The 22,459-nt window shown below is 45.3% G+C and overlaps 1 protein-coding gene across 1 annotated transcript in view; it reads left to right on the top strand.

Annotated features, from left to right (window-relative positions):
• Positions 1–19,801, top strand: part of sned1 (sushi, nidogen and EGF-like domains 1) — a 67,262-nt gene extending 47,461 nt beyond the window's left edge. Inside the window, 10 exon segments of the mRNA XM_070446831.1 lie at positions 152–449; positions 796–928; positions 1,147–1,224; positions 1,346–1,425; positions 10,021–10,103; positions 10,254–10,346; positions 10,536–10,652; positions 13,996–14,083; positions 19,215–19,255; positions 19,258–19,801. Coding sequence (XP_070302932.1) covers positions 152–449; positions 796–928; positions 1,147–1,224; positions 1,346–1,425; positions 10,021–10,103; positions 10,254–10,346; positions 10,536–10,652; positions 13,996–14,083; positions 19,215–19,255; positions 19,258–19,313 — 1,067 coding nt within the window. The 3' untranslated portion in view covers positions 19,314–19,801.
• Positions 19,802–22,459: the final 2,658 nt, after the last annotated feature.

Below are 22,459 nucleotides of genomic sequence, written 5' to 3'. Positions count from 1 at the left end.
CCTGACTGGCTTGGCGCCTCTGGCTAGCTCCTGACGCTGGCTGGCTCTGGCCTGCTCCGGGACTGGCTGCGGCTCTGACGATGCTCGGACAGACGGGCTGGCTCTGACGGCTTCGTGGACAGACGAGTGACGCTCAGACGGCGCTGTGCAGGCAGGCAGGCGCAGATGGCCTGGGCAGCCAGGCAAGCTCTCATGATGGCGCTGGCAGGCAGCAGCTCAGATGGCGTCTGTGCAGGCAGGCAGCTCAGATGGCGCTGGCAGGCGGCAGCTCAGATGGTCGCTGTGCAGTGCGGGCAGCTCAGGATGGCGCTGCAGGCGGGCAGCTCAAACGGCGCTGGGCAGGCGGCAGCTCAGATGGCGCTGGGCAGGCGGGCAGCTCAGACAGGCGCTGGCAGTGCGGCAGCTCAGATCGGCGCTGAGCATGATGCGGGCAGCTTCAGACGCGTCGGGTCAGTGCGGGGCTAGCTCAGACGCGCTTGGGCAACGGCTAGCTCAGACGGCGCTGGGCAGACGGGCAGCTTCTACCCTAAGGCGCACAGTGGCCTGGTGCGTGGTTGCCGGAATCTGGTATGTACCGGACTGTGTAGAACGCACCACTTAGGCGAGTCGGGGAGCAGTGAACATGCTTACACTGACTCTCAAGGCGTGCCACTATAGGCCTGGGGCGTGGTACGCTCATCTGATGGTACCGGCGCTTTGAGGGCCGCACCTCAGGGCTGCATGTCGGGGAAAGAACAGTGCGTACAGGGCTTCTTGGAACTCACAGAAGCCTGTGCGTTGTGTTGCCACCTGAAGGTTACTGGCTGAGGGCCACGCCACCCTCAAGGCTGTGCGGGGGTGCTGGAACGGAAGACCTTTTACGTTGGCCCGGCACCGAGAGCTGGTGGCATGGGGCTTGCCACAGGATAGCGGTGCGCTGAGCTGGACAGTACTGCAGGCTAGGAAGAACGCACAGGAGGCCTGGTGCGTGAGCTTGACACAGTTTCACCAGACGGCTAGCCTGCCACCTCAAGGACGATTATGAGAGCTGACTCAGTGACATCAAATTCCCCGACTATGTTCCGCTTCGAGCGGAGTCGCTGCCCTCATGTGCCACCAACCAGCAAATCCTCTCATTTCTCTCTCCTCCAATTTTTCCTCCATTAGACCTTCACAGTCTCTACTTCGCTCACCTCCTTACAATACGCCCTCACTTGGCTCTGGTTCCATCTTGGCTTCCTTACGGTAAGCAGGGGAGTTGGCTCAAGTCTTCCTACGACCCAGCTACACACCCCATTATCCCCCCCTTAAGAAATTTATTGGGAGCCTCTCGGCTTCCAGTACTTCGCTCTTGACCCTTTGCTAGCGCCTCATAATGCCCGCCTCTGCTTTTTCTGCCATCCAGCTCTGCTTTGTGGCGGCGAACATTCCTCTGGGCTCTGCCAGGTCCTTTTCCGTCCAGCTCATCCTCCCATGGCCCTACTCTCTAATCTGCTTGCTACTGCTGCTGTCGCTGCTGCCGTTGACTACGGCTGTCTTGGTCTCGAGATTGGGGGCTGGTTTCTGTAACGCAGCCTTCCATCTCTTCTAAGAGAATGTAGAGGTGTAGCATGGATCGACCAATTCACGCAGCTGGTTAGACAGTCTCAAACATGTTTAATTAAACGATAACAAGAACATCTACAAAATACAAAATAACAAAAAGTGCATCAAAACCGATACTAGTCCTAGTCTTGCGCGTTGCAGAGAAGAACACATGAGACAGGAAACAACCACCCACCAAACCCCAACACCAAAAAACATAGCCACCTATTTTATTTATGATTCCCCAAGCGAGAGACAACACAAAACACCGCTTCTGATTGGGAACCATATTAGGCCAATACACAGAACAGATTCAAAACTTATGAACACACAACATAGTAATGCGCCACTCCAGCTCACGTCTTCTGACCAACACTAAAACAAGCAAACACACAGAGAAACGATGGTCAGAACGTACAAAGTGTGTTAAGGTTTAGGCGTTAGGCATTTATGTTAGCATTGTGGTTAAATGTGTTAGAGTTAAGGCTATTATGGTAGCCCAGTGTGTGTAAGGTTAGGGTTTAGTGGTTAAAGCTTAAGGCTTTAGAACATTATTGACATATTATGTCACCTTCCCCAGTCTTTGTAGAGGCCTGACTCTCTCACCAAACACCCTCTTGTCCTGTGTCATGTCTTTACAACAATGCCCTTTGTAGACAGGAGAGCTGGTCTTTTTCTGGCGTAAACATTCCACATGAGTTGTGGCCCTTGGGCATCTGTAAGTTAGGGAGAAGAGACAGAGACAGAGAGAGAGGAGAAACTTCCTGATACCCTACCGCCTGGTTACCGCAGCACTTATTACTTTGTTTTGAAAATGCCAGATAAGTTGTTATGCCATGAACTGCAGCTATATATTGTATTTTCTCCTATCATGAGCAATTCTGTTTTAAGCTCATATCAATCAAACCTTATTCTTGTTTCTAATTAGGGTTAGTCTGTGTTGTGTCATCTTACTTATACATTTAAGTCTCTGCTGTGTGTGTTGTGCGTATCGCTATTGGTGATTTGGTGTAAACTTGTGTTCATCCACTATTCACACAGTAGGTGTGAAGGTGGTTGTTCTGCCAAAGCTATTATTTTTTGGCCAGCTCTTCCCATCGATGATTGAACATGCTGATCAACCATTTTGACAATCCCTCAAATCAACAAGGCTGGATACATCAGAATTATGATCAATACATTATGAATTGACTAATGGTCCTATTCACGGTGCCATACACCCAACACAGTGTTGAAGAGGGCACTCGTCAACGCCTATTCCCCCCAAGTAGGGCTGAAAAGATCCTGTCAGGGACCTCAGATCCTCAAAGCATAACAGTGGATCCTTCGAGAGCTATTCCTGCGATCCAGGACCCTATTTATCCAGGGCGTGTCAGAGTCGAAGACCCAAAAAATTGTCAAACGACTACCAGCCACCCATCGTTAAAGACTGTTCTCTCTGCAACGCTTACAATCGGTACTGCGAGCCGCCAAGTCTTGAAATCCAACATGGCTCCATCTTAACAGCTATCCTACCTCCCAAGCCATAAGACTGCTCATCCTGATACAGGTCATTCAATAAATGCTACCAGGTACTTATTTAAATTGACACCCTTATTTTATCTATTAATCGATTATTATACTTTGCACTGTACTCTCTTGCACTAGGACGATATAACACTCACCGGACTAACCACACACCATTATCACTGACCCACTCCAACACACAACCACGCACGCCTATGCGCTACGCTACGCACTCACGCCACGCACGCTACGCACGCCACCGCACGACGACGCACGCCGCGACGCACGCACGCACGCAGCGCACGCATCGCACGCACGTCACGCCAACGCACACACACACACACACACACAAACACACACCACACACATCACATGCAACACCACCTACACACAACACTACACACACACCACACACACACATTTAGTTAATACACTTTTTTTGCTTACGACTGATTCCTATATGTGTTATTTCATAGTTATTATGTCTGTCACTTATTTCTACTAAATTGTAGAAAGGGAGTAAAAATAAAGAAAGACTCTTTGAATTAGTAGGGTGTTGCCAAAAACTTTTTGACTGGTACTGTACATAAAAAATAAATAGCTATTTTCTCTTATTTCATATTAGATTCAACTAATACTTTGACTGTGTGCTGTACATATGATCTAATTACCTCGTTATCCCGGCACATTGTACTTCTCTTTTCTAGTTACAGGGTACTGTACCCCTGTATATAGCGAGTTATTGTTATTATGTGTACTATTTTTCATTTAGTTCTATGAGCAATTTTCTTACTTTTTAAAAATTGTTTGCATTGTTTTTAAGGGCTCTGTAAGTAAAGCATTTCACTTATATGGTTGCTATTCAGCGCATTTTGACAAATAAAATTGATTTGATTTAAGGATTTTAACTTTTACCTACTTTGAAAAAAAAATTGTATTCAGTCCTGTATAGAAACTTAGTCTATATCTCAACCTTTGATGGATAAGGATTCTGTAGATGTTCAAACCCTCAAGGCGTTACGTTTTAAGCTTGTATACGAGGAATTAATATAGGCAAATCTTTATCTAAGAGCGTTGAGAATGGTCTATTCACTTACGAAAAACCAAACACCCAAAAAAAATTGGACCCTCTTACAGTAATACCCCATACATTTTAAAAATATGGACGTGAATTGAAAAAACGCTATACCTCACATCTTATTTGACATACTAGATGTTGAAGCGTTTAGCATGGGACGGCACTTCCTCTCTCTAGTCATCCTCATAAATGTTGATCCCATATTGACTTTAACCTCCAAAAACCTGTGCTACCAAGAGAGGTTGTTAAAAACTGCATGAAGCGTATACGTACAGCTAAACTGAAAAATACAGAGCTTTTCTAAAACCCCCAGAAAGTATTACAATAAAAATACAGGATCGATGTACTGAATATCAAAACCAAATACTCACATTACGTGGAAAAGCTATAGTTGTATGATGACAATACACTGAAAGCACTGTGAAGCGTATGTGTGTCCTGTACTGTATGAGGCAGCAACACCAGACTATGCAAAGTGAGTGACCTGAACACCTGATTGAAGACGAGCTTTCAATGTTAACCTTTGCGATCTTTTGCGTATCTCATACGCGATTCGTGCGTCATTTGATTGATTGCTAACTGTCGATCAAGCTCATGATCTTGGCAACTTCTTATCACTCACTATATAGACTTCCTATATATGAGTCGATTGCGAGGTCCTCTCATTGCCCGTTCCAGATCCTTCTCATGTCACAGTCCGCCCCTCGCCCTCCTCCCCCCTCTCTTTCCCTCTTCTCCCGCCTCATCTACCCTGCGTCCCCCTCCCTCCTGCCTTCCCTCTTCAACTCTCTCCTTCCCTCGCTCGTCCTTCTCTTCACTCCCCTCTCCCTTCTCCAATGCCCTCCACCTCATCCACACCTCGCTCTCTCTCTCAAGCCTATTATACCTTCACTTCTTCATCTCTCATTTACATACTATCCATACCGAGCCCTCACACCTCGCAACTTATTACTTTAAGTTTCACAGCCCTCCATATTTCTATAATTCAGCACATACTCCTCTTCAAGGCACAGCTGGCTTTCACTAATGTCAACACCATCTTGTGCTGACCTACAACGCTGCCTCCTAAAACACTCTATTACTATAAAATTAACCCACTACTCTAACATCACTCCTCTATCTTTTAATATTCTTCTTAAATTAATACAGCGGTATCCCCTCGGACTCCATGCTCTCTTCTCGTCTCTCGTTTGTCATCACATCTTCCATCTCAGAAGACATATAAATCACATCTTCCAATCTCTCTCTCTCTCATGTCACATTACAATGCTCTATCGATCTACTTATCTGGTCGCGTAGACCCGTTGTGCACGCTCACTCTTCTCTAGCCCCGCACCTTATGAACATCTGCGTTCCTACAGCTAGCACACGACATCATGCGTTCAGTCCACGCTCATCGAGCGCCTTATATGTCACTATCTACCAACTGCCCTGCCTCTCTCTCTGCTTCAGCCTTTCACTCTTACTCCATATCCATTATCTTCGAGGGCAATAATCACCTGAGAAAGGTTTTCCTTTTGCTTTTCACAGCTTCTCTCTGCTTTCCCCTTCCTTTTCTGTCCTCTTCTCTCGCTCTTTCTCTCTCTCTTTTTCTGCACCTCTTCCCTCTCTCTCATCTCCTTCTCTCTTCTCTCTCTACTCTCCTTCTCCTCTCTCTTCACCTTCCCTCTCTCTCTTTCTCAGCCTTCATCTCTCTCTCTCCTCTCTCTCTCGCCTTTCATCCTCTCTCTCAGCCTTCACTCTCTCTCTTCTCTGCCTTTCATCTCTCTCTCTCTTTCCTCTCTTCAGCCTCCTTTCTCTCTCTCTCAGCATTTCACTCTCTCTCTCTTTCTCAGTCCTCGCTCTCTTCTCTCTCCCTCTTCCACAGCCTTCTCTCTCTCTCATCCTCTCACTCTTCTCCTCCTAGCCTTCAACTCCTCTCTCTCTCTCAGTCCTTTCGACTCTCCTCTCTTTCTCTACTCCTCTCGTCGTCCTCTGCCCCTACACGCCGCGTGCATACCTCCGTATTCATCTCGTCGATTCTGTCAATCCAGGAACAATTAAGCCGTCCATAAAGAGAAAGAGCGTGCAGCGGCATAGCTTAGTGAGTCGTTAATCGACTATTAAGCAAATATATCATCAGGCGAAGAAAATGAGTGAACTGTGATAAAATCTATAGAAACAAGGCCGACGCTCTCTAGATAAAGGCCTATACATCTCCACGAAGTCTTACTATACACAACCATTTCTCTTCTAACATCTGAGACAGATTCATCGTATCTCTTCATACACATCACACATGAACAAAGTATCTCGTATCTACAATTGTTCTCTCTAAATCATTCTTCTCTGTCTGCTCTAATAATAATTTACAGCTTTACCGATGCTCTTCTCTCCACGTCTATTTCTGTGTTATAGCTTCCACACCTCACAGAGACAGCACTGGATGATAGATATCGAAATTAATGCTGCCTGATGAATGTAACAATCTCGAGTTGTTGGAAAACAACGACAATTGTAATGTCTCAAGTGATGGATAAAGCACTCCCACGACAGAGTAAAAGACTTCAACTGTTAAAATAGCAACCATAGCGTCGCACTAGATATACATATGCGTTATAGTGTAGCCATAAGATTCAGCAATTATAGCCTATACTCTTAGCGCCTTCTGTGTCGCTTTTTTTTTCTATTCGATCATCTGCCATTGTCGCTCTTATCTTCTCTACATCGGAGGTGTTGATCTATCTAGGTTGGTCGCTGTGTTCTAAATTGCCATGAGCACTAAGCACAAATCCGCGGAGGTAGCCCTACAGACGCAGTGCTATCTAGGCCAGCTGCTGGCAATGTGTCTTTCACATCACCTGTGGTTCCTCACTCTCTTGTATCTCTCTATGTCTTCCTACCCTAGAATAGATACACTAAATTAGTCAGAGGCAAGGTACTCACTCATAAAAGTCCGCTGATTTGTTGTTCACACCACTTCTTTGTGAAGATCCGGCCAATGTAATTCTGAGGGAAATATGTCTCTCTAATGGATATAAGCGTCTCATACAGGTTCGGCAGCTAAAGGACTACCGATCCCTGAGACTATCATGCGGACAAGATATGACCCCAAGTTTCTTTCTCTCAGGTTTCACCTCATTGTTGGTTAGGCAGACTCGCTCCATTGCGACAATAAATGTTTTGACCGGTGTCTTTCTCTTGGAGAGCCTTGTCATGATGTCTGCCACTACAGCAACACGCCATCTACCCCAACAATAGCCAAGCATTGACAAATGACCAATATCGATGCATACTCTCCACCATTCACGTGTCACGTTCCACCAGCGTCCAAAAGATGTTGAGGTCACAACACGATCACTAGAGAGATTCTTCATTGACTACAGTGTCAGGTATCTCTCCAGACGTGCCACTGTTCAGCACCTCTAGTGACTTCTCATAGTTACGTCTCTCTCGTTTTATTGCACTAAGCTCAAGGAGCCCTGCGCCATGAAAAAGCACCATCTCCTCAGTCTGCAAACCATGATTCTCTGCATCGATCTTTCCTTGTTTGTGGTCCAACATTCTTCTGCCGCTCGCCTCACACGCTAAATTATCTTTTTGTTTGTGTTTGGTGTATATCTCCGCATAATTCAGAGCGCGCTACTCTTGGAGCCCCAAACGGGTCATAATTGTCCCTCTGTCTCTGAGGGGGCTCGCTGGTGCCTCTGATCATGGCGCTTGGGGTCGTATTCCGCTTGTCGCGCGCTGTGAACACGAAGAGAACTCGCTGTGGCCCACCGCACAACACTAGGCAACCACACGCATTCTGCATTAAGCGAGTACTCTTCTCCAGCGCGGACTTAATCTCACCATCACTACGTGATAGCGGTCGATCTTATTTCATCTACTGAGATAGATGAGACAGTTCTTATGGAGGCGGAGAGGTCAGAGACCTGCAGTTGTTGTGCCAGGACAACAACCTCTCCCTCAAAGCCAGGCAAGACAAAAGGGAGCTGGATTTGAGGGTATGTTCCCTACGAAGCAACATAATAACACAACCTCCTTCGTTCACATCGACGAGTGGGTTGTAGAATTTAACGGCTCTTTTCTGGATTTTGATAATTAGTGGTATCGGTCCAAATTCTGCTCTGCATGCATTTTTGGTGTTTACGTTGTACACGGAGATAATTTTTGCAGAATTCTGGCATGCAGAGTCTCAATTTGGTGTTTGTCCCATTTTGTGAAATCTTGGTTGGTGAGCGGACCCCAGACCTTACCCCAACCTATAAAGGGCAAATGGGCTCTATGAACTGATTCAAAGTAATTTTAGCCAGATCCTAATTTAGGTAGTTGAAAATATTACTGTTCCTTCTCTTCTCTCTCCTCTCTCGCCTTCTCAGCTCTTTCACTCTCAGTCCTTCACCTGTCACTCTCTCTCAGCTCTCGAGTTTTCACTCTGCTCTCGCTCTTCAGGCACTTTCACTCTCTCTCTCTTCTGCCTTTCATCTCTCACTGAGACTCTCACTCACGTTCCACTCCACTCACCTTGGGCATATCTCTTCAGAGTGCCTCTCTCTCTCCAGTCACAGCCAGGCCTCCTGAGGTTCAGACGGTGGTCAGTGTATGACTCACAGGGCGTTCCCACGACAGACGGTCTCTCCTTCGTCCTCCCTCCCCATCGCTCCCCATTGGTATCATGGTCCACGTAAAGTTAAAAGTTAGTGCATAGGAAGTGTAAAGGAAAGTTTCAGACCTGAACAGACAAAACGATAGTCCTAAATGGTAGAAGTTTCACGTTTCCTGTCTCATTCTGGGCTCTCAGCAGAATTCCCCAGAGCATTACAATGGTAAATCTCAGAGTAGTGCATGTTCTATGCAGAAGCTCGTTAAGTACGGTAGTGGTACAGAGCACTCACATGTGGTGAAGGCCAGGTGTTGTGGGTACACTGTGGATCTGTTCCTGTCTGTGTTCTCCTAACAGCCATGAGGACCTAGGTGTTAGTTGTTTGTCCCCGGAGAAAGCTCTCTCAGGGTATACGTCTCTAACTTCCCATTGGGTAGGAAACGACTCCGGGTGCTCAGGCCTCGCGTCACATTGACACGAAAGCCGTCTGGCAGGTTCCTGGGAGGGGATCCCACGTCACCAGGGCAGAGTTGGAAGTCACATGGACAGAGGATAGGTTCTGGGGGGGAGGGGTCCTAGAAGGAGGGGGCGGGGACACAAGAGAGAACAGTCTGTTTCTGTTGCTGAATAGAAACAGTTGAGACTAGCAGGTTCCAACAGACCCCAAATTCTTAACATTCGGGTCCTAAATACAGACTTTTGTTCTCAATTTGGAACGAGTCTGACATAATTGCCATAGGTCTCGGGTATGTGCCAATTAAAAATGGATTACCGGACTGGAGAGAAGAGCGAAGAAGAGACAGAGACAGAGACAGAGACAGACAGACAGAACAGACAGACAGACAGACAGGACAGACAGACAGACAGACAGATAAGAGAGGAGAGAGAGAGAGAAGAGGACAGAGAGAGACAGAGAGAGAGAGAGAGAGCAGAGAGAGAGAGAAAGAGAGAGAGAGAAGACGAGAGAGAGACGAGAGAGAGGAGAGAGAGAGAGAAGAGAAGAGAGAGGGACGAGGGAAGTAAAAAGGAAAGTTGAAAGGCTGAAAGAGAGAGAGTGAAAGGCTGAGAGAGAGAGAGAGACAGAGAGAGAGAGAGATTGGCTGTCGGGGGTTAAGTTATCAAGGCTATGAGACACTAGAGCGCAGTGTTACACACGTATTGCAGAAATTGTTCTTTCACTGCTACGTTGTAAACGGACTATTTAGTGCCAACTAGACAAGGTTGGTCCTCTCAGGCTCTACCTGTCTGTCTCTGTAAAAGCTTCGGGCCATCATTTGTTCTCTTCCAGATACACAGAACTGATTGATGGAAGGGGGAGGATAACGGCTAAGTTCACCAGCCTGCCCAGAAAGGTCATCAGACACCACACTAGTAAGTATCATAACCCCCATTATATCATAATGCAAAAACAGCCTCTTTAACAGTCAGCACGATGGTCTGACAAAAGTAAGAACTTTGTGAGTGCCAATATTATCTCGCTCAATACCTCCTTGAGAAACAGTTCCTATGTTTGCCTTGCAGAGCCTGAGCCTCCTATTCAGTTACAGAGGATGGAGGAGACAACTAATCAAATGGGCCTTGCACTAGAGAGGAAGGAGGAAGAGGAAGGGCCTGGTAGGTTCTCTACAGCAGGACAGAGGATCAATCGGAAATTGTCTGTAGGGTTCTGGTCAAATGTAGTGTACAATAAAGAGCATAGGGGTGTCATTTGGGACGTATGTAACCTTAGTGAAACCTGAGCTGCTGGTTTGTCTGCTGGCCTCTCTCTGCTTGAGGTCCTGACAACAGTATGCTGTGTTTCAGAGTCGTCCCGGGACTGCCAGAGCCTGCCCTGCCTGAACGGGGGTACGTGTGAGAAGGGGAGCGACTCATACATCTGCAATTGCGCAGCTGGGTTCAAGGGCAGGCAGTGTGAGCTGTGTAAGTTTATGTCTTTCTCCCACCCCACCCCACCCCACCCACCACCTTCTCTTCAATGCATTTCCTGCCCCAAACACCCTCAGTCAGACTCATTCCTTTCCTAAAACCATCAATCACCAGAGAGGAGTGCCAAATTCCTCCCTCTATCTCTGTCCTCTCAGACGAAATCCCTTTCTTTCTGTCCTCACTCTCTCTCTCCCTTCCTCTCTGTCCTCTCTCTCCCTATCTCTCTGTCCTCTCCCCCCTCCCTATCTCTGTTCTCTCCCTCCCTCCTTATCTCCCTCTATCTCCTCTCAGACAAAAACCCTTTCTTTCTGTCCTCACTCTCTCTCCCTTCCTCTCTGTCCTCTCTCTCCCTCTGTCCTCTCTCTCTCCCTCTCGGTCCTCTCTCTCCCTACCTACCTCCCTATCTCTCTGTCCTCTCCCCCCTCCCTCCCTATCTCTCTGTTCTCTCCCTCCCTCCTTATCTCTCTCCCTCCCTATCTCTCTGTCCTCTCTCTCCCTCCCTATCTCTCTGTCCTCTCCCTCCATCCCTATCTTTCTGTTCTCTATCTCTCTGTCCTCTCTCAATTTAATTTAAATGTCAATGTAAGGGCTTTATTGGCATGGGAAACATATGTTAACATTGCCAAAGCAAGTGGAGTAGATAATATACAAAAGTGAAATAAACAATAAAAATGAACAGTAAACATTACACTCACAGAAGTTCCAAAATAATAAAGACATTTCAAATGTCATATTATGTCTATATACAGTGTTGTAACGATGTGCAAATGGTTAAAGTACAAAAGGGAAAATAAATAAACATAAATATGGGTTGTATTTACAATGGTGTTTGTTCTTCACTGGTTGACCTTTTCTTGTGGCAACAGGTCACAAATCTTGATGCTGTGATGTCACACTGTGGTATTTCACCCAGTAGATATGGGAGTTTATCAAAATTGGGTTTGTTTTCGAATTCTTTGTGGATCTGTGTAATCTGAGGGAAATATGTGTCTCTAATATGGTCATACATTGGGCAGGAGGTTAGGAAGTGCAGCTCAGTTTCCACCTCATTTTGTGAGCAGTGTGCACATAGCCTGTCTTCTCTTGAGAGTCAGTAGCAAGTCTTTGTTCACTGAGTCTGTACAGAGTCAAAGCTTTCCTTAAGTTTGGGTCAGTCACAGTGGTCAAGTATTCTGCCACTGTATAATCTGCATTCTAGTTTTTTTGTTAATGTGTCAAGTAATTATATTTTAGTTTTCTCATGATTTGGTTGGGTCTAATTGTGTTTCTGTCCTGTGTAGGGTCTGTTTGTGTTTGTGAACAGAGCCCCAGAACCAGCTTGCTTAGGGGTGATGGCTTTGTTATGGAAGGTTTGGGAATCGCTTCCTTTTAGGTGGTTGTAGAATATAACGTCTCTTTTCTGGATTTTGATAATTAGTGGGTATCTGCCTAAATCTGCTCTGCATGCATTTTTTGGTGTTTTACGTTGTACACGGAGGAATATTTTTGCAGAATTCTGCATGCAGAGTCTCAATTTGGTGTTTGTCCCATTTCGTGAATTCTTGGTTGGTGAGCGGACCCCAGACCTCACAACCATAATGTGTTCTATAACTGATTCAAGTATTTTTAGCCAGATCCTAATTGGTATGTCGAATTTTATGTTCCTTTTGATGGCATAGAATGCCCTTCTGGCCTTGTCTCTCAGATCGTTCACAGCMTTGTGGAAGTTACCTGTGCCGCTGATGTTTAGGCCGAGGTATGTATAGTTTTTTGTGTGCTCTAGGGCAACGGTGTCTAGATGGAATTTGTATTTGTGGTCCTGGCGACTGGACCTTTTTTGGAACACCATTATTTTTGTCTTACTGAGATTTACTGTCAGGGCCCAGACAGAATCTGTGCAGATTCAGATTCTAGGTGCTGCTGTAGGCCCTCCTTGGTTGGTTTTCACCCCAACACCACTTTCCATCATTTGTATAGCAGACTCTCATGCCAAATGGAGTCAAAAGCTTTTTTGAAGTCAACAAAGACTTTGCCTTTGTTTTGGTTTGTTTGTTTGTCAATTAGGGTGTGCATGGTGAATACGTGGTCTGTCATACGGTAATTTGGTAAAAAGCCAATTTGACATTTGCTCAGGACATTGTTTTCACTGAAGAAATTAACTAGTCTGCTGTTAATGATGATGCAGAGGATTTTCCCAAGGTTGCTGTTGACACATATCCCACAGTAGTTATTGGGGTCAAATTTGTCTCCACTTTTGTGGATTGGGGTGATCAGTCCTTGGTTCCAAACATTGGGGAATATGCCAGAGCTGAGGATGATGTTAAAGAGTTTAAGTATAGCCAATTGGAATTTGTGGTCTGTATATTTTATCATTTCATTGAGGATATCATCAACACCACAGGCCTTATTGGGTTGGAGGGTTTGTATTTTGTCCTGTAACTCATTCAAGGTAATTGGAGAATCCAGTGGGTTCTTGTTGTCTTTAATAGTTGATTCTAAGATTTGTATTTGATCATGTATATGTTTTTGCTGTTTGTTCTTTGCTATAGGGCCAAAAGTATTGGAGAAGTGGTTTATCCATACATCTCCATTTTGGATAGATAACTCTTCATGTTGTTGTTTGTTTAGTGTGTTCCAATGTTCCCAGAAGTGGTTAGAGTCTACGGATTCTTCAGTTACATTGAGCTGATTTCTGACATGCTTTTCCTTCTTTGTCCYTAGTGTATTTCTGTATTGTTTTAGTGATTCACCATAGTGAAGGCGTAGACTCAGGTTTTCTGGGTCTCTGTGTTTTTGGTTGGATAGGTTTCTCAATTTCTTTCTTAGGTTTTTGCATTCTTCATCAAACCATTTGTCATTGTTGTTAATTTTCTTCGGTTATCTGTGTGAATATTGTTTTATTTGATAGGGAAGCTAGAGGTGAAATATACTGTTTAGGTTTTCTACTGCCAAGTTTACACCTTCATTATTACAGTGGAACGTTTTGTCCAGGAAGTTGTCTAAAAGGTATTTAATTTGTTTTTTCCTAATTGTTTTTACGGTAGGTTTCCGCACTACTTGCTTTCCATCTATAGCATTTCTTAATATTATTCAGTTCCTTTGGCGTTGATGTCTAATGATTGAGTATTGCTCTGTTCAATAGCTTCCTCTCTGCCTCCCTCCTTCCTCTCTGCCTTCCTCCTTACGTATCTTCCTCTCTTCCTCCTTCCATACCTTCCTCTTCCTCCGCCCGCTCTCCTCAGTCCCTCATCTCACATTTAACAGCCTTGTAACTGTTGCTTCCTATGGAACAAAGATTCTCTGTGTTTTAACACCTTTCTCTCTGTTTATCTTTGTCCTGCCGCAACCCCGACTGCAGTCTGCCAACGATTGCCCCACCCGTGTACCCGCCTCTACTCTGAAACAAAGAGCATGCCCGTCTGGGTGGGTGAAGTCTGCCATTACCTGTGAGTGTCAAACAGCGGACAACAGTGATATCCTGTGCATGTTTGTACCTGTCAGTACTGATGTCACCCTCAAGCTCGGTATACTGAAGCCTTTACAGCATATAGTATATACTGTGTAATAGTAGTATCAGTAGTTGTAGACTAGTAGTAGTAGTAGTAGCATCAGTCGTAGTAGTAGTAGTAGTAGTAGTAGCATCAGTAGTAGTAGTAGTAGTAGTATCAGTAGTTGTAGACTAGTAGTAGTAGTAGTAGCATCAGTCGTAGTAGTAGTAGTAGTAGCATCAGTAGTAGTAGTAGTAGTAGTATCAGTAGTAGTAGCATCAGCCGTAGTAGTAGTATCAGTAGTAGTAGTATCAGTAGTAGTAGTAGTAGTGTCAGTAGTAGTAGACTAGTAGTAGACTAGTAGTAGTAGACTAGTAGTACTAGTTGTAGTAGTAGTATCCGTAGTAGTAGATTAGTAGTGTAGTAGTAGTAGTATCAGTAGTAGTAGTAGTAGTAGTAGTAGACTAGTAGCAGTAGTAGTAGTAGTAGTAGTATCAGTAGTAGTAGACTAGTAGCAGTAGTAGTAGTAGCAGTAGTAGTAGCATCATCAGTAGTAGTAGTAGTAGCAGTAGTAGTAGTAGTAGAAGCGGCAGTAGTAGTAGCAGTAGTAGTAGTAGTAGAAGCGGCAGTAGTAGTAGTAGTAGTAGAAGCGGCAGTAGTAGTAGTAGTGTTACCTGTGATTGTCAAACATTTAGGAGTACACCACATCAGTCATTGGCTTCATCAATAAGTGCATCGATGACGTCGTCCCCACAGTGACCGTACCTACATACCCCATCCAGAAGCCATGGATTACAGGCAACAGCCGCACTGAGCTAAAGGCTAGAGCTGCCGCTTTCAAGGAGCGGGACTCTAACCCAGAAGCTTATAAGAAATCCCACTACGCCATCCGACGAACCATCAAACAGGCAAAGCATCAATACAGGACTAAGATTGAATCGTACACCGGCTCTGACACTCGTCGGATGTGGCAGGGCTTGCAAACCATTACAGACTACAAAGGGAAGCACAGCCGAGAGCTGCCCAGTGACAAGAGCCTACCAGACGAGCTAAACTACTTCTATGCTCGCTTCGAGGCAAATAACACTGAAACATACATGAGAGCACCACCTGTTCCGGAAGACTGTGCGATCACTCTCTCTGCTGCCGGTGTGAGTAAGACCATTAAACAGGTCAACATTCACAAGGCCGCTGGACCCGACGGATTACCAGGACGTGTACTGCGAGCATGCGCTGACCAACTGGCAAGTGTCTTCACTGACATGTTCAATCTCTCCCTGTCCGAGTCTGTAATACCAACATGTTTCAAGCAGACCACCATAGTCCCTGTGCCCAAAAACACTAAGGTAACCTGCCTAAATGACTACTGACCCATAGCACTCACGTCTGTAGCCATGAAGTGCTTTGAAAGGCTGGTCATGGCTCACATCAACACCATTATCCCAGAAACACTAGACCCACTCCAATTAGAATACCGTCCCAACAGATCCACAGATGATGCGATCTCTGTTGCACTCCACACTGGCCTTTCCCACCTAGACAAAAGGAACACCTATGTGAGAATGCTGTTCATTGACTACAGCTCAGCGTTCAACACCATAGTGCCCTCAAAGCTCATCAATAAGCTAATGACCCTGGGACTAAACACCTTCCTTTGCAACTGGATCCTGGACTTCCTGAAGGGCCGCCCCCAAGTGGTGAGGGTAGGTAGCAACACATCCGCCACACTGATTCTCAACACTGGGGCCCCTCAGGGGTGCGTGCTCAATCCCTTCCTGTACTCCCTGTTCACCCATGACTGCACGGCCAGGCACGACTCCAACACCATCATTAAGTTTGCCGATGACACAACAGTGGTAGGCCTGATCACCCGACAACGACGAGACAGCCTATAGGGAGGAGATCAGAGACCTGACTGTGTGGTGCCAGGACAACAACCTCTCCCTCAACGTGATCAAGACAAAGGAGATGATTGTGGACTACAGGAAAAGGAGGACCGAGCACGTCCCCATTCTCATCGACGGGGCTGTAGTGGAGCAGGTTGAGAGCTTCAAGTTCCTTGGTATCCACATCACCAACAAACTAACATGGTCCAATAGTTGTGAAGAGGGCACGACAAAACGTTTCCCCCCTCAGGAGACTGAAAAGATTTGGCATGGGTCCTCAGATCCTCAAAAGGTTCTACAGCTGCACCATCGAGAGCGTCCTGACCGGTTGCATTACCGATGGGTATGGCAACTGCTCGGCCTCCGACCACAAGGCACTACAGAGGGTAGTGTGTACGGCCCAGTACATCACTGGGGCCAAGCTTCCTGCCATCCAGGACCTCTATACCAGGTGGTGTCAGAGGAAGGCCCTAAAAATGGTCAAAGACTCCAGCCACCCTAGTAATAGACTGTTCTCTCTGCTACCGCACGGCAAGCGGTACCTGAGCACCAAGTCTAGGTCCAAGAGACTTCTAAACAGCTTCTACCCCCAAGCCATAAGACACCTACCCACCCCCTATTTTACACTGCGGCTCCTCTCTGTTATTACCTACGCGTAGTTACTTTAATAACTCTACCTACATGTACTATATGTAGGTAGTGTTACACCTGTTGTATTCAGCATTTCACTGTGAGGTCTACTGCACCTGTTGTATTCAGCCATTTCACTGTAAGGTCTACTACACCTGTTGTATTCAGCATTTCACTGTAAGGTCTACTACACCTGTTGTATTCAGCATTTCACTGTAAGGTCTACTACACCTGTTGTATTCAGCAGATCACTGTAAGGTCTACTACACCTGTTGTATTCAGCAGGTCACTGTAAGGTCTACCTACACCTTTGTATTCAGCATTTCACTGTAAGTCTACTACACCTTTGTATTCAGCATTTCACTGTAAGGTCTACTACACCGTTGTATTCAGCATTTCACTGTAAGGTCTACTACACCTGTTGTATTCAGCATTTCACTGTAAGTCTACTACACCTGTTGTATTCAGCATTTCACTGTGAGATCTACTACACCTGTTGTATCAGCATTTCACTGTAGGTCTACTACACCTGTTGTATTCAGCATTTCACTGTGAGGTCTACTACACCTGTTGTATTCAGCATTTCACTGTAAGGTCTACCTACACCTGTTGTATTCAGCAGTTCACTGTAAGGTCTACCTACACCTGTTGTATTCAGCAGTTCACTGTAAGGTCTACCTACACCTTTGTATTCAGCATTTCACTGTAAGGTCTACTACACCTGTTGTATTCAGCATTTCACTGTAAGGTCTACTACACCTTTGTATTCAGCATTTCACTGAAGGTCTACTACACCTGTTGTATTCAGCATTTCACTGAAGGTCTACCTACACCTGTTGTATTCAGCATTTCACTGTAAGGTCTACCTACACCTGTTATTCAGCATTTCACTGTAAGGTCTACCTACACCTGTTGTATTCAGCAGTTCACTGTAAGGTCTACCTACACCTGTTGTATTCAGCAGTTCACTGTAAGGTCTACCTACACCTGTTGTATTCAGCAGTTCACTGTAAGGTCTACTACACCTGTTGTATTCAGCATTTCACTGTAAGGTCTACTACACCTGTTGTATTCAGCATTTCACTGTAAGATCTACCTAACTGTTGTATTCAGCATTTCACTGTAAGGTCTACACCTGTTGTATTCAGCATTTCACTGTAAGGTCTACACACCTGTTGTATTCAGCATTTCACTGTAAGGTCTACCTACACCTGTTGTATTCAGCAGTTCACTGTAAGGTCTACACCTGTTGTATTCAGCATTTCACTGTAAGGTCTACAACTGTTGTATTCAGCATTTCACTGTAAGGTCTACCTACACCTGTTGTATTCAGCAGTTCACTGTAAGTCTACCTACACCTGTTGTATTCACAGTTCACTGTAAGGTCTACTACACCTGTTGTATTCAGTATTTCACGTTGAGGTCTACTACACCTGTTGTATTCAGCATCACTGTGAAGGTCTACCTACACCTGTTGTATTCAGCAGTTCACTGTAAGGTTACTACACCTGTTGTATTCAGTATTTCACTGAAGGTCTACCTACACCTGTTGTATTCAGCATTTCACTGTAAGGTCTACCTACACACTGTTGTATTCAGCATTTACTGTAGGTCTACTACACCTGTTGTATTCAGCATTTCACTGTAAGGTCTACTACACCTGTGTATTCAGCATTTCACTGTAAGGCTACCTACACCTGTTGTATTCAGCAGTTCACTGTAAGGTCTACCTACACCTGTTGTATTCAGCATTTCACTGTAAGGTCTACCTACACCTGTTGTATTCAGCATTTCACTGTAAGGTCTACCTACACCTGTTGTATTCAGCATTCACTATAAGGTCTACCTACACCTGTTGTATTCAGCAGTTCACTGTAAGGTCTACCTACACCTGTTGTATTCAGCATTTCCTATAAGGTCTACCTACACCTGTTGTATTCAGCATTTCACTGTAAGTCTCATACACCTGTTGTATTCAGCAGTTCACTGTAAGGTCTACCTACACCTGTTGATTCAGCATTTCACTGTGAGGTCTACTACACCTGTTGTATTCAGCAGTTCACGTAAGGTCTACCTACACCTGTTGTATTCAGCATTTCACTGTGAGGTCTACTACACCTGTTGTATTCAGTATTTCACTGTAAGGTCTACTACACCTGTTGTATTCAGCAGTTCACTGTAAGGTCTACCTACACCTGTTTATTCAGCATTTCACTGTAATCTACTACACCTGTTGTATTCAGCAGTTCACTGTAAGGTCTACCTACACCTGTTGTATTCAGCATTTCACTGTGAGGTCTACTACACCTGTTGTATTCAGATTTCACTGTAAGGTCTACTACACTGTTGTATTCAGCATTTCACTGTGAGGTCTACTACACCTGTGTATTCAGTATTTCACTGTGAGGTCTACTACACCTGTTGTATTCAGTATTTCACTGTGAGGTCTACTACACCTGTTGTATTCAGTATTTCACTGTGAGGTCTACTACACCTGTTGTATTCAGGTCTACCTACACCTGTTATTCAGTGCATGTGAGCTAATACTAGTTGATTTGATTTGTTCTCCGCAGGTATAAAAGGACGTATAAAGTCCAGCAGGATGTTTGCTATCGAAGATCTGTGAACCACCGTTGCTGCCCAAGAAAAGTCCCAGGGTTACAACCGTGTGAATAAGAGGATATTACTGTACTGAAGAAGTCATTCAAATATAATAACAATCGTCTTGTTTTCTCTGTTTCAACAGACAGAAGAACCAACAGCCAATGATAAGTTTGGTTTTCTATGATACATATCAAATGTCATTTGTCACATGCGCCCCATACAACACCTTACAGTGAAATGCTGATGACTTACAAGCTTTTCCTCAATGATGCGGAGTTAAAATAACAAAATAAAAACATTAGAAATAAAAACACATTTAGATGACCCATGTTGTTGGATGACCGTGTGCCCAGAGATTGGCCTGTAGGATGACCCATGTTGCCCAGACATTGGCCTGTAGGATGACCCATGTTGGCCAGAGATTGGCCTGTAGGAGACCCATTTGCCCAGACAATGGCCTGTAGGATGACCCATGTTGCCCAGACATTGGCCTGTAGGATGACCCATGTTGCCCAGACATTGGCCTGTAGGATGACCCATGTTGCCCCAGACATTGGCCTGTAGGATTACCCATGTTGCCCAGAGATTGGCCTGTAGGATGACCCATGTTGCCCAGAGATTGGCCTGTAGGATGACCCATGTTGCCCAGACATTGGCCTGTAGGATGACCCATGTTGCCCAGAGATTGGCCTGTAGGATGACCCATGGTGCCCAGAGATTGGCCTGTAGGATGACCCATGTTGCCCAGACATTGGCCTGTAGGATGACCCATGTTGCCCAGAGATTGGCCTGTAGGATGACCCATGTTGCCCAGACATTGGCCTGTAGGATGACCCATGTTGCCCAGACATTGGCCTGTAGGATGACCCATTGCCCCAGACATTGGCCTGTAGGATGACCCATGTTGCCCAGAGATTGCCTGTAGGATGACCCATGTTGCCCAGAATTGGCCTGTAGGATGACCCATGTTGCCCAGAGATTGGCCTGTAGGATGACCCATGTTGCCCAGACATTGGCCTGTAGGATGACCCCTGTTGCCCAGAGATTGGCCTGTAGGATGACCCATGTTGCCCAGAGATTGGCCTGTAGGATGACCCATGTTGCCCAGACATTGGCCTGTAGGATGACCCATGTTTGCCCCAGACATTGGCCTGTAGGATGACCCATGTTGCCCAGAGATTGGCCTGTAGGATGACCCATGTTGTCCCAGACATTGGCCTGTAGGATGACCCCTGTTGCCCAGAGATTGGCCTGTAGGATGACCCCCTGTTATGCCCACCAGAGATTGGCCTGTAGGAATGACCCATGTGCCCAGACATTGGCCTGTAGGATGACCCATGTTGCCCAGAGATTGGCCTGTAGGATGACCCATGTTGTCCAGACATTGGCTTGTTGTAGCCCCAGCTCGAGTAAAGACGATCAAGCAACCAACTGGAAACAATGAGAATTGGCCACTCATCAATAATGAAATGTCCTAGAAACAGTCCAGACCAGTGTAAAATCCAAACATGATACACACCTCATCACTTCCATGTTATCAGTCTCTCAGCTCAGGAAAATGTGTATAGTAGGACTGTCTGTTTTCATCACAAACAAACGCTGGATTAATTGCCCTGCCATAGTCTGACAACTCCCCCCAAAGATTCAACCGTTTTCCCTCAGCGGCCAAAACAACAACCATCACTACTGGAAAAATAAGTGTCTGTTTTTTATGGTTCTAGACTCTAATGTCCCCTACCTATCATGTAAATAGTGTTTATAGGCTGTTTTCTAGGTTCAGATTTTGATCATTAAAAATAAAAATGTTAAAATGTACTTTTGTGGCATTTTTTTCTCTCTCTATTGAATCTGTATGTACAATTTCATTGTGCATAAATGTCTAACACTTACAGATGTCTTTATGTGAAACAAAGTAGACTCGATAATTGGACAGGGTAGGGAGTCTATTTGGAGATTGCATATGAGTTCTCTGCATGCAGTGCCTAGTAACCCACCACGAGGTGTGTCTATATTGTATCAATGTGATCGTATTTTGGATAGTCTCTGATTTGATTTAAGTTATAGTCTAAATTAAGCAAAATGTGTCTGTTTTTGAATGAAGGAAACAGGTAAAAACTGATTTCTTTAGGCCAAACAACATCTTAACCACACACCTGTAATGTAGTTAGAGCCCATTATGCTGTTCAATATAACTCCTTGTTTGTTATATGAGAGCCCATTATGCTGTTCCATATAACTTGTTTTATGTCTCCTTTTACAAAGTAGACTTTGTAAATTACCATTCATCTCCTCTGCACGCTCGAAAGCTTTCATTCAGGTCCCCCCCCGAAATTTGAAGACGTGTGCTTCCCAGACCATGCATCTTGTCATCATTGTGCACACACTGCTGGTGAATAGGCCATAGAGATAGATAGAGGACTCATCTTTGTATCTGTGCCACTATAGCATACGTGACAGCACGGGCAGCACCGTTGAGGCTATATCTCCATTTTGAAGTAGGACATCTTCACGATTGGCTGATCCCTCCTAATGACCCGGTTGGACATCACTCCAATTGGGTTTAACCGGTGATAAATGGCTAGCTAGTTAGCAGCGTGCACTAGTAGTGTTTCAATCTTTGACGTCTCTCTCTGAGACCTTGAAGTAGTTGTTTCCCTTGCTCTGCAAGGACCGCGGCTTTTGTGGTTGTGATGGGTAACGACACTTTGTGGGAGGCAGTTGTTGATGTGTTCATAGGGTTCCTGGTTCAAGCCCGGGGTTGGGGCGAGTGACGAAATCAACACTGTTGTATGTGCCACCAGGAGGGATCAACCAATGAAGTTGGAAGTCCCACCAAATCGACTACTTTAAAATGGTGGAAGCCCTCAATGGCGCTGCCCATGCTAAATGGCCTTTTGGCCGCTAGAGCCCTCTATCATTCTCTATGGTAAAGGCACACACACACACACACACACACACACACACACACACACACACACACACACACGCACCCCTCTTTGCCTGCCTCCCTCCCCAGGCCCCTCCTCTTTCCAATGAAAACTGAGATTGCAAAGGGAAGGTAGAACGACCTGTGTGACTCTAGCCACAATAACGATTAACTACAATAGTGCAATTTGCGGTTCACCTTCAGAATAAAAGTCCCCGATTTGAAAGTGATTCAAATGGATACAAATATTAGAATCAGCATGCCATATTTGGAATAGATCATGCTAAA

Source organism: Salvelinus sp. IW2-2015, linkage group LG15, assembly GCF_002910315.2.
Source record: "Salvelinus sp. IW2-2015 linkage group LG15, ASM291031v2, whole genome shotgun sequence".
In the NCBI taxonomy this organism is placed as follows: Eukaryota; Metazoa; Chordata; class Actinopteri; order Salmoniformes; family Salmonidae; genus Salvelinus; species Salvelinus sp. IW2-2015.
The sequence above is the reverse complement of the archived record's forward strand: the minus strand, read 5'-3'. Positions and strand labels throughout refer to the sequence as shown.